The sequence below is a fragment of the Anopheles coluzzii genome, chromosome 2 (assembly GCF_943734685.1).
Source record: "Anopheles coluzzii chromosome 2, AcolN3, whole genome shotgun sequence".
Classification (NCBI taxonomy): domain Eukaryota; kingdom Metazoa; phylum Arthropoda; class Insecta; order Diptera; family Culicidae; genus Anopheles; species Anopheles coluzzii.
Window position 1 is genome coordinate 124,517,036 of NC_064670.1, and position 12,690 is coordinate 124,529,725.

The following is a 12,690-nucleotide window of genomic DNA, read 5'->3' on the forward strand; positions in this document are numbered from 1 at the left end:
CAAAACACCTTCTATACGTCATAGCCGACATGAAACACGGCCGGCGCAACAAATTAAGCGCAGCAGCTTCGCAAGGAAAATCGTAAGAAAGTGTTCTTCTTCTTCTTCTTTTGGCTCAACAACCGATGTCGGTCAAGGCCTGCCTGTAACCACTTGTGGGCTTGGCTTTCAGTGACTAATTGATTCCCCCCCATAGCAGAATAGTCAGTCCTACGTATGGCGGCGCGGTCTATTTGGGGATTGAACCCATGACGGGCATGTTGTTAAGTCGTACGAGTAGACGACTGTACTACGAGACCGGCCCAAGAAAGTTTTACTGGTTGTAAATCTTGCCTGTGCCGCACACCAATTCTTCGACAAGCAGCATATGGGAGATGTGCGTGTGTGTGCGTGTGTGTTGTGTGTCTCAAAGGGGAAAAACAGGAATCCTTGCAAAAAAAGGCCTTCGGTGAAAGATTTCGCAGCCATAAACAGCGAACCAAAACCGCCTGCCGTGGTACAATTTTTCCTTCTGGAACTTTTCAGACTCGAGCGGTTGTGGATTTTGGGTGGCAACTCTTTGTGTACGGGTTTTTTCGGCGAGGAGAACGGCCTCTTTTTGGACTGTTGTTTTGAAGTTAACAACGCGTTCGTTTACGCTCGCGGCTGAATTTTTGATGACGCAAAATTGAATTCGAGCTAAGCGATGGCGCAAACACGGGACGGACGGACAGCAGCACTGCTTTAGTGGGATTTAAATTTTAAAACCAAAACAAATCGTCTGATAAGGGCGGGCAGTAATTGGAAAACATTCTACACAGAGAACAACAGAACGCGAATACCACAAAACGGTAAGCCCCAGTGGCGAGTTTGGTAGAGTTTTGGTCTACCGGGCATTTCAGGAAGGCAATGGGGGAATTTCATTTCCGTTTAAACCACTAGTCAGCGTGGTTCTGTTTGTATTTTATCGCGCACAGGACGCTTTGCTTAAGTGGAAACAATCTCCCAAAAAAAGGGGGAGGAGGGAAGCATTTCTGGTGAGTCTGACAGTTGATAAGAAACAGCCAAATAAACATCACTCCACGCTGTTGAGGGGAAATGCTATTAAATGATAAACAGATATCGGAATGCTGCTGTCTGATTCGAATTCAAAGCGATGGCACTTTAAATTAGCGGCGCTAGTTGAATGGCCTTGAATTTAATTTGGTTTTGATAATTACTGCCAGAATAATGCGATACAAAACACCGCACACTGGGGAGCTGGGGGGGGGGGGGGGTCAGGAATGGTTGGTATGTAAATTAGACGTGTGCGAAATGATTTCACATGAAAACCACAAATGACATCCATGAGAGTGAGCATTAGACGGGGTTTGGGTGTTTGGGATGTTATTTAACGTGAGAACTATACCACGTGGGAGCCATATAGAGAGGATGTGTTTGTGGTTCGGGGTTAGATGTCTTCCGCATAAGTGAACCGCAGCAAGGGTAGGGGGTTCCGGAAAGGGATCCGCTTTTAAAGGGATTCAATTTTAATTTTAAATCTATTGAGATTCAAAGCCCGACATAAAGTTGAGCAGTAATTTGGCTAATTAATCTATTTGTAATTGAACTGTGAACAGCTTCCACAGTAATTAAAATAATTAAGGGTCAATACTGTACTACAAAGCCGCACAAAAGCTCAAGCTTATGTGCTTCCTGAATCATCACAAGATTTCCACAATCCAAGCAGGTTACTAAACCATTTTGTTTCTAAAATTTATGGATGCTGGCTGCCAACCGGTCATTCTACAGCCTGAAAAATCAGTTCACCTCAAAGAACATTGTCGCGACGGATGAAGCTGGGACTATATATAGTACCTATATAGGGATATAAGACTGACCCAGCCCGTAAAGTCTTTTTAGGCTATTCACAAGGACAGAGGAGGCGTGGTAGGCCCAAATTGAGGTGGTAAGATGGCGTGGAGGCGTCCGCCATTAAGGCCGGGATAACGGACTGGCAGACGAAGTCTCGAGACCGTGAGCGGTTTCGGACACTCCGGAGGCAGGCCAAGAGCGCAAAGCGGTTGTACCACCGGATAAGTAAGTTAGTAAGTATATCCAACATCAGCTAAAGATCTGGAATGGATTTAGTATCTGTTGCTGCGTAAATAGAGTTTTGTTATCGGTTCCCGGAACATGATACGTTTTGAACCAGCTCCAGTTTCAATACAGATTATCTCTTTCTAATACCCTCACAGTGTTTGGCTACATTGCAGCTGCGTTTCGATTATTCTTCAACGATATGATATGAATTTTGCAGAATAAATATTCAAGCTCAATTTTTCTTTTGCAACAAAAAAGATATAACTTTGTGAAACTCCTCATGGCAATCATAAAGAACGCATGAAGTTCCATTATGCACCCTTCACACCCAAAGGTACACTCCCAAAGAAACAAACATCATTTTTCTTCCACAGTTCCATTCGTTATTCCAAAAGCTCCCGTATTCCCTTGCATGTTCGTGTTGCGTTGCCACTATTTTTTGTTTGTTAGTTTATATCCCTGGGAAATAGCCATTCACATGTAACACATGTCCTCACGACCATCCCGTGGCAAAGTCATCCTGTGCGCGATGAAAAAGCGCACCCCCGAGGGCGCAAAGCCACCACCACCAAATGGGCAAAAAGAATTGTGTTTGTGCTGAATAAATGAAACCACCTCTCCTCCGAACCATTGCCAGTGACGACCTTAAACCTCCCCACACAGGGAACTCCGAAAGCAATGTGAAGGTCTGTGCTGTTTTGCGCAATATTCCCTCCGGTGACAAAAGAACGGGCCGCGCCACGTCATAATAATTATATGCCACCCATATTTGCATCAAAACGCGGGGGAAATGTGTCCTTTCAGCTGACATCTAATCGATTGTTGGGAGGTTTTTTTTTAGGGGGCTGAACTGCCACGGGTCGATCCCCGGTATCGATCCGATCCGAAGGAGTTACCGCCACAAAACAGCTAACGAGCGGTATCGACAGCAAAACCGTTCCATGCTAACCTCCAATTATCAACAATTTGCTTTAATGTGGCTGATATTCCCGGCTGCTTTTAGCTCGATGCAATGCCTCCACCGTCTTTTTTTCCCCCTTTAACACACACACAAACACACAGTCATCTGTTTTGTTGTTTCGTGTCTTGACTGGTTCATCGCGAGTCTTCATCGATTTTTCATTTGGCCTACATTAGTTTTATCGTCGCTCCACGTCACATTTCCCAGCGGCTGAAGGGGAGCACGAGAGCTTTACGCTTCATCTTCCCCAATACAAAAGGGAGAGTCGTTGTCGTGAAAACAATCGACCCGCGCTAATGGATGGATTGGCCCGGTATATTGAATCATCCACTTGGCCCGGGGCTGCCACGAAATCACATCACCTCGGGCTGATCTTTTCACCACAGGGCGCCAAAGGGATCGTACGATTTGTGCCTTTGGAGAGTTCGATAATCGATCAATCCACCATATCGCCGTATCCACCGCATCAGCTTACAACGAAACTCAAGAAGCAAGAAAAAGGAAAATCATTTCCCGTGGCAGCGCACCGTAGTAGTAGTAGCGCCGGTCCCGAAAAGCCCGAAGCGGTCCTTTAGCGGTCCTATTGAAACGGTTAATTAAATTTACCCCAAGCTACGATATTGCTTCGATGCACCTTTTCCACTCTTGTATTATCGCACCTTTTCTGTTTCTTGTTGTTATTTTTGCCCACTTCGGGAAAATCCCTCGCTGGTGAACTAATATCCCTTTTTTTCCCTCCTGTGCGCTACCAACGAACCATTAGCGCGTGTGCACTGTACCAGAAGCTCTCCCAGAAGGGGACTAAGGCGACCAAACTCCTTGGAGTAATGAAAGCGGAGAAGCCGGGGCAAACTTGAAACCAACCCGAGAGCTTGGCTCTAATTTGGCCACAATTTTGGCCTTCATCTTAAACCCTTAAAAGAATATCCAGTACCAGTGAAACCAGTGCGGAAAGGAAAGCGAAGTAATTTGCCACGGTCTGCGGTCATTCCCACTGCTGCGGGTTGCAATATCCTTGCCGCTATCGCATTTAACGATCCGAAGCAAATGAAATGAATTTCCCTTTTTGTCGTAGATAAAGAAACTACGCTTTTGGTGCTGTAATTCAGAAGACTTGGTTGCTTAAAAAGATTGGAATTGATTTGAACTTTTTCGTCCCACTTTGACAACGGGACACACGGGGTACATAAAAAGCAGCTACATTCTTACCCTTTGAATGCTTTCTGTCGCAAAAAAGTATGTTTCGACCACAGAACTCCAACGACTGCACGAAGAAAAAGGAATGCTCGTGCTGAAGAATACACATGCTCTCGCGGTTTGGTCATGTTCCATGTGACTCGAGTCAGCCCAACCCATCTGTAGCGTCTGTTGTACCATTGTGGAAGAACATTGTTGAAAAGTCGTAACATTATCATAATGTTTGAAAAACCGTTTCATTCCCATTATCATGTCGGTTGGGATGTTCTTCATTCGTTGCCTCTGCCACCAGGGTCCAGGGTAATGATCTTTGGGGCAAAAGCGTGTGTGTGTCTCCTTTAGGGGCGGGTGGTTACAAGTTTGTTCCGTCCCTTCTACACGACGGATACAGTGACGGTACCCAATTTACATGCCAAACTTACTCTCGGTTCCTTCACAATCGATCGATTGGAACGACAACTTGGTTTGGTCCTTCCCAAAAGCTGAGGGGGGAAGGACACTATAAAAGGATTATGAGTAGGTCTCAGTTCACCATTCACTCCCGGTGGTGAACCATCATCGGAACCGGTGCGAAAGGTCTGCCAAGAAAATGTATGCAAATAAACTACTTTCGTTAAGTACACAAACACACAACCAGAGAACGGATGTGTGTGGGCGAGTGGATTCCGTCCAGAAGCGATTTCCACGAACGAGTAAAAATGTATGCTAAAACGTGGAGACACAGTCCCTCGCTCGCTCTTTCTCCATACCCTAACGCGGAACGACTGTGTATTGGAACTCACAAATCGATAGCTAAATTATGGAGCATCAGACATCGGGCAGAACCTTTAGCGAAGGATTATAACCACATTCGAGCCCGATTTGCATCCGAATACGGGGTTCATCGTGAGCATCGTCTGTCCGTCCGGAAACTGTGATGCAGCAAATCGGTCGGATAATAGTGTTTGACGTATTTTCAATCGGGATTCGATGGACCGGGGGATGCTCGGGGAGAATACAAATAATGCCACACACACACGAACCGTCTGTTTGCCCACGATGGCGCAAATAGATTAAGCTTTTCTATTATAAACCGGTGTGCTTCGGGTTGGGTTTCGAAAATAGAGGAATGAAATTATATAAATGCACGCCTCAGAATGGTACATTTTAATGGCAAGTATTTCACAGCGGGAGCATTTCCATCTACCATCCAATCCAGGTGTATGTATGTGTGTGTGAGAAATAAAATATGGACATTTGTGGACAAGATATTTAGCATCACACGACCCCCCCCCCCCCCCCTCAGCTGCACAGCGGGACGTTTATAATTAAGGGGAATTGTTTATGCTCGTGAAAGAGAACGATCGTCAGGCTAGTTTGGGTAGAATGGCACTATGCCAAAAAGCTTCACGATGTGAACTATTGTATGAACGGCGCGCGCAAACAGCAGCGAACAGAAAAGCGAAAACCTCGAATCGATCCATCTGGCCGCGTAGATGCGGCTGCTCGACGTTGATTACATATCGCATGCAGTCAGACTCACATACATGGCATGTGTGTCTATGTTAGTGTGTGTGTCATTGTTAAGGGATTTTCGAACAAGTCCCCATGGTTCCCCGGGGAAGGGCTCACATGCTGGCCATAATATCCAAGAACAATACCAAAAACCCTACTATTGTCCAAATGGCGATGACCACATAGTTCCAATTTCGATAGAAACGCACCGAAACGCCGGCCATGCAACCAATCGATATCGAACGACCATAGTAGAGTCGTCGTTGTGGCCAACGATTGGAGCAACTCGATGCTGTTACCAACGATAAGGAGGAGCTCGAATGTAATCAATGAGCACAGCACTTGTCCAGCACTGAGACGGGAAGGGTTGATTGTGAGTGTGGTTAACCGATTGTGTAAATAGAACTTTGCCAGAACTTCGTTTAAAACACCAATTAAGCGATTCGGTTGAGGTTTGTCTTCCACGAATGTAACTAATCCGTTAAGTTTCGTCCTCCCTCCTATCAGATAATTATCTCAGAGTCTTTGGGAAGCATTCGGTCGATGGGTTAGCAAGCAAAAAGCTCCATCGCTTTAAAGGAGAGGACTTTAGTCCTAGGAAAAGAATTTACCGCACGTCCAATTCAGAACCGCTCATTGTAAAGCAATGCTTGCTTGTTTTATCGTAGTTATTTTCCCATATCTCTATTATCTGAACCGTTCCATCCGTACCTTTCATTGTTGGGAATCCATCACAGCAAGCAGCATTCAAGATCTACCCACACAAATCTCTATGCAAAAGTTCTTATATTCTTTGTCCGTGTGCTTGCATTGCATCGGTATGTACGGTGGCATTCCACCGTGAAGAGCAACGACAATGCACAGATTGCACGGCAAGCTAATGCAATTTCAATTCGTGCTAGCTCTTCTTCTTCTTTTATGAAGTCGCCAAGGAAACCTTATCCAATGTCAACCGAAACTAGCTTTGTGTTCGAATGCCACCAATTTGAAGCATCCCGGCTTCAGAACGAGGGAATGCTTTTGGCCTGTCCCCGTCCTGTCGCGTTGGTATCGCGTCAACGTCCAAGTCAATCCCGTGGCAGTAAATCTCTCCCACTCCAGCAAACTCGACAGTAACGTATATTGCAACACAGTAGTTGTCAGTTGTGAGCACCTGCGTGAGAGGGGGAAGAAGAGGAATGCGAACGCGTACACCTACCTTTCACCATCGTCGTTGAAAGCGAAATCACCGAGCAGCAGATCCCGGAAGCGGTAGCGCGGGGGCAGCGCCATCCGCGACTGCTGCAAGCTATCCCGGTCCACCACCTCGATGATTGTGTCCTCCATGACGCTGGTACTGGGCCGGGGCGCATCCGCCCGCGGGATCACATATCCACCCGCGGCCCGCCGCGGCCGGGGGGATCGAATCCGTTGCCACACTTTGTCGGCTATTTTGGTACCGGTGCTGTGATACCCGTGCCTGTCAGAAAAGGTGGTGGTGTGGACCGGTCCACCTGACTCACTAACACCGCAAACACACCGCCAAGCTCTACCGAACTACGCTCTACGCGTTTGCAGTTGGATTAGATTTTTCAACTTTCCTTTGCCTGATTAGAGCGTGCGGAGAACAGGGGTATCTACACAAGGGTTAACTTCATCGCCTACACTGCCCGAATGTTTTCGAGCGTTCCTCGTGGGGGAGAGACAACTTGCAACACATCACACGGCTCCTCTACACTGCAATACTTACGCCACACCCAGGGCAGGGGGTGCTCGAAATTCAAATCACTTCACGTCACAGAAGCTTTTTCCGATTGCAACCGCAACGCACACCACTCACCACAACAGGCACCTTCCTCTTGGTGGGTTTTTGGACTTTCGTTTCATTTTGCTGCCCTTTGCTGCTGCGTACACTTGGTAACGCCCTGCCAACTACGATTGATTGAACGCACACTCATCACACCAAGCACCAAGGTGACGTTCTCGATGATGGACGGTCATTATGGCATCACATACACACACACACCGGTCACTGGTCACTGGTCACTGGGGACATTTTCGTAGGTGAAACACACAATCGGGGACACAATCACATGCACCAGCTTTCCAGGTCGATTTTGATGTCGGAAAACGAGGAAGATTCTTTTATCACTTTTCACGTACGATGTTCTGAACTTTTAATATATTGCTATTACTTCCGGGGAGGTTGTAACCTTCCTTGAGGATTTGTTTGATTTTCGCCAAAGATTTGAAAACTTACACTGCACGTGTAAGTAACAATACTTGTTTTCGAGGTCGTAAGACCATCACACCATCACACGCCGACAGTCTACGGGGTCGGTCCGGGTGTCTTAATGACCTTCACACGCTGGGTTGGTCTTGGTCGGGATCCAGGGTGTTTGTGTGTGCTCAGATCCGGAGATGGATAACTAAAAATAAATCCAAAGAATAAACACATTCAATGCTACTTACAATATCATTCAATTATTCTCTCTTACTCTCTCTCTCGCACACACACAGTTTCTCTTTGTTTTGTGCACTTGGAGCTGGTTGGAGTTGGTCCAACTTTCTGTGGATTTTTATTTCCAAAACGAAACTCGGCACTACACCCCAATGCTCGCTTGAAAGTCAAAGGGCCACAGTGTCGATCTCGCATAACATTACGACTCTTGTATTCCTTCTTTTGCTTCTCTTTGCAATCGCCTCAAGAACAAATGTATACCGAAGAAATGAATTTACCTCGAGCTGTGATTTGCCCCCTCGCTTTCGAATGATTTGTTCCCAAAAGATTCTGACCTTTTCCGTGGTGCCTGCAGGCGAACATGAAAACAGAACGGTTAATGTAATTCGATTACGGAATTAATCAAACCGGAATATCGCCCAGCCGGCGTTTGCCCCGAACCGGTGTGGCCATTTGCAAGCAGTAAGATTTTCGGAAACGGAACCCCATTTCTGTTACTGGCGGCAATCAGAGAAACAACTGTATTTGGAGAGTTTGGAGAGAAAGTGGTTACAGTATTATTTTTACTTCGGATCTATAACTCGAGCTTTATCGCCATCTGATTCTGGATGGGTAGTTTGTGGCTGGGGAAATAACCCCTTCGCCCGTTAAGTGTATTTATGTGACCTCGGTTACCAATAAACGACTCTAAATCCCTGTTCAATGTCTCGAAATTGAATCGAGACATGAAGTTAGGATCTTTGGCAAATGCATTTGTTGGAGAAGATCCTTGATTGTGATGGATTACATTGCATATAATTAATCACTTTGAATGTTCAACCACGCACAGATTCACGCGTCTGACATCAACAAAATACAAAATACATCATAAATCCTCATTATCAATCGTAACTGACAAGTTGCCATCGTTCACAAACCACATAGTAATAACAAGTTCCACCAAACCACAACACAACCAGTGCTACAACATGTGGTTTGCCAATAGTTTTCCCACGCTCCCCAACATAAACCGAAGGTACGGAAATTGATTAACAAACAAATATGAATAATCAATGAGGCTTGCGAGCTAAATCTGCCTACCGGTTGCCACGGCCCCTCTCCAATTGGGGCTATGAAATGGAGCATGTATATCTGCTCCCTGCCCTACCGCCAACCGCCACCACGCATAATTGAGCATATCAAGTGTGTCAATTGAATTTTTCGCCATAATTTATTCATACCTCAACATATGCTCCCACGCGCACTGAACGATTTTACAGGCACACGCGTGCTGCTTCCTTTTGGGGCGTGATGCTTCCATTTACGCGTCCTTTCTTTTTCTTTGCGCCAAAAAGAAAAACACACACATGTATCCATGGTCTCCATGGAGATCTTAGACGGTGGTTGGCGGTGCGTGAATTGTTGCGACGCTTGCTATACGCGCTCAGCAAGTGATCACAGCGCGTACAAAGCGCAAGGGGCGGAATCTGGGGCTGGCTGGGGAGCTGTTCATATGGACGACACCTCACGCGAAGCTACTAGACGTAAGCCAAAAATGGCTCTTTCTTTGCTAGGAGAAGTTTAATATTATCCTGACTGGAGGAACGCTATTTTTATAACCTTAAAGCGTTCCTCCAATAGGCTACAGTACAGCGTTAGCTCTGAGCACATCGTTTGCAAAAGACGCAAGGCTCTAAGAAACAGCTGGAAGCTAACTGTGACGCAAGCGATAGTGATGACGAATATACACAAAACTACGTCACCGTACACTGTGTGCTGTATGTATGTAGGACCGTCTAAATCCGGCCAACCCGCCAACATTCCTGGGCGCATCCGCATGAACGATCAATTATTTTAATACATTCTTTCCGGGATGAAGTACACTCGTCCCATGTTCCCAGTATTCTGGACGGCAGAGAGAGAACCCTTCCCTTTTTTTTTGTTTACGTAAACAGCTTCATCGATTTTATGGTAATGAACTCCTCAAATTTCGACACCTAAATCAACCTGGACCTGGTGCGCTACCTGGGCAGGTCGCATAATTCGGCTGTAAATATCGTTTTCGCCGGTGCAATCTGAAGTACAAGTGGGGCCACCTTTTCCCCCGTCTGGTGGGACATTTCTGCCCGCTCAACGTCATCCATCAAGAGTAAGATCCTTTAACATGCAAGAACCACCCAACGGGAAGCTATAGCTGTGTATTAAAGTCCTGGAAGGTATCAGTCACGTCGCATACCATTGAATTACGAAGCAATTCCCGAAGAAATCTACACCAGACATTGCTGCGCCCAGGACGTGAGGAATTTCTCGTCGGCAAATATTTGATTCTCGGGTGGTTCAACAACACCGCCAGCAAGGAGTGTGCCAGATTTCTGCGTACAGAAGATCAGGTTCTTTCTTTTTATCCCCCTCCCGTGCTGACAAGACGTTTAATAAGGAACGCAAGTGTTCCTCCGCGTGTTGCGGTTTAACGGTTACCAACGACGACGACTACTGGCTCAGGTTACAAACAACGGTTGCGTATTATGTCACGCGATTCCACCTGGGCCTACTACGCAAACCTGCTTGCCTGCTTGGTGTTTTTAATTATTCACCCAAAGGAGAGCGCCTCACGCCTGCAGCTTCTTTGCATATCTGGATGCTCCAATCCCAAAACCCGGATGGGTTCTAATGCCCCTTGCCCGAGTACCCGAGTACCCGGCCGATGCGTGGTTTACCTACCTTAGTATGCATATATTTATCCTGCGAGCTCTTGTGGGAGTTGATTCTGGTCCCTCTCTTTCCCTTTCAACTCGCACACAGAGCACACCAATATTTGCATAATCGTACCATGCAGGCACAACCACCAGCGCCGCCACACAACAGACATTTAATTGCAAATGACATTCAAATGTGGCCACCTTCTGGTTCTGGTTCACCCTTTGTGTTGAACGTTCTCTTACGTAGATAATCATTCACTGGAGTTCTAAAGCATGGCCGGAAGGCCCACGCCTATCCCGCCGCATTTCGGACTCCATCTAACCTCCTTCTAAACGAACCTCTTCTCAAAGTAATGCCGTTTTCGGAAAAGTCTAGACAAACAGCAAAGAACAGAGGGAGAAAAGGCTGGAGAGTTCGATTTGGGAAATTCAAAGACATTTCGCGCCGAGGCCGGCAAAGATTGTTCGTTGTTCGTTCTTAGGGCAGTACAGTACACACCGTGTTTCCTGCCTTCAGGTGAGATTGGTTTCAATTAACACAGAACACCGTACCGCTGGGCGCCTTTTATCTCATTACAGTGAAATTGAAATGTTTTCTAGGAACTGTTCTTTAGACAATATTTCAACTACAGCAAAAAAAGGTCACCCCTGAAAAGGGGGTCAACCTGGCACGACCATTGTGTGGCAGCGACCAGTCACACAAAAGTTTGGCGCTTATCGCGCAGCATGGGTAGTTTATTGCAAGGATGTGGTCGTTTTTTTCTTCTCTTCTTTCTAAATCAGTTTAAAATGAGAAGAGTTTTTATCTATCCTCAAAAGAATCCTCCGTTTTCGGGTTTGAAATTGTTGCCACCCAAAGAGCAAATGGGCATTACTTTTGCTCCGTACATATCTCACACACACAGGCCATCGGGGTGCTGTACAGTCTTACAGTTTACTGTATCGGAATAAGCACTTTAAGGCACTAAGGTTCGGTGAAAAAAGGGTCCCTTGTTCTAGCAGTTTGCTTTTGGGATGGATCCAACACACTGTGTGTTGCAGGATCTCGAACGAAGAAGAAGCTCCTCCTAGAGCAGCAGCAGCAGCTACATTGCCGGATTTACAGCGCATTGCATGCAGCATTAAGGGAAAGTGGGGCAAAATGGACCGATTAAGGATTTTGCTGTGTATCTTATTGGTTACACCACTTTACACCGATATTTTGACGGCAATTGAATCGATTTTAACGTCTTATTCATGGATAAAAATCGGAAGTTTACGCAATAATAACAAACATATACGTTTAAAATGATTTTTTTAAATCAACGTCAAAAGTCGTGAAAATGTATTGTGCGAGGTAGAATGATCTTGCCTAAGGGGCAAAATGGTCTTACACATCAAAACTAAAGGGGCCAAATGGACCACAACATTGAACTTAAGGCTTTGGTTTAAGCTCTTGCATCGCGGTAGAGTTGAGAAATTAAAGTTTAGTATTTAAGTGTTTTATTAAACAATTTAGTCAAATGCTGGAATATTTCAATAATTTACGTGTTTTCAGTATCTTATCGATGTAGTATACATACAGCACAATTGTATGAATGTAAAGCTAGTTTATTGTAGCGACCTTAGCTTATACCACATCCTCATCATGTTGCTTCTGTCAAAACATACTGACCATTTCACCCCATGTTCCCCTACAGCGAAATTTACTTCCCAGGCAAATGTTTCAAATGTTCCCGGACTGTGTTTGGAGCAAAGAACACAGTTGCTTTAGGTGGTACAAGGGTACACCGGCTGTATTATTACTATTCGTAGTAGTAGTAGTGTTGGTAGTAGCAAATGCCGGTGGATAGATCGTTACGTTTTGGGGTGAGGGAGGG

The 12,690-nt window shown here is 45.7% G+C and overlaps 1 protein-coding gene across 2 annotated transcripts in view; it reads right to left on the minus strand.

The window, feature by feature from the left end:
* Positions 1-12,690, minus strand: part of LOC120948186 (potassium channel subfamily T member 2) — a 153,832-nt gene that overhangs the window by 136,635 nt on the left and 4,507 nt on the right. For both annotated transcript variants that reach the window (XM_040364271.2, XM_040364272.2), the window contains exon 2: positions 6,912-8,121. In XM_040364271.2, coding sequence (XP_040220205.2) covers positions 6,912-7,039 — 128 coding nt within the window. In that variant the 5' untranslated portion in view covers positions 7,040-8,121. The remainder of the gene's footprint in view (positions 1-6,911; positions 8,122-12,690) is intronic.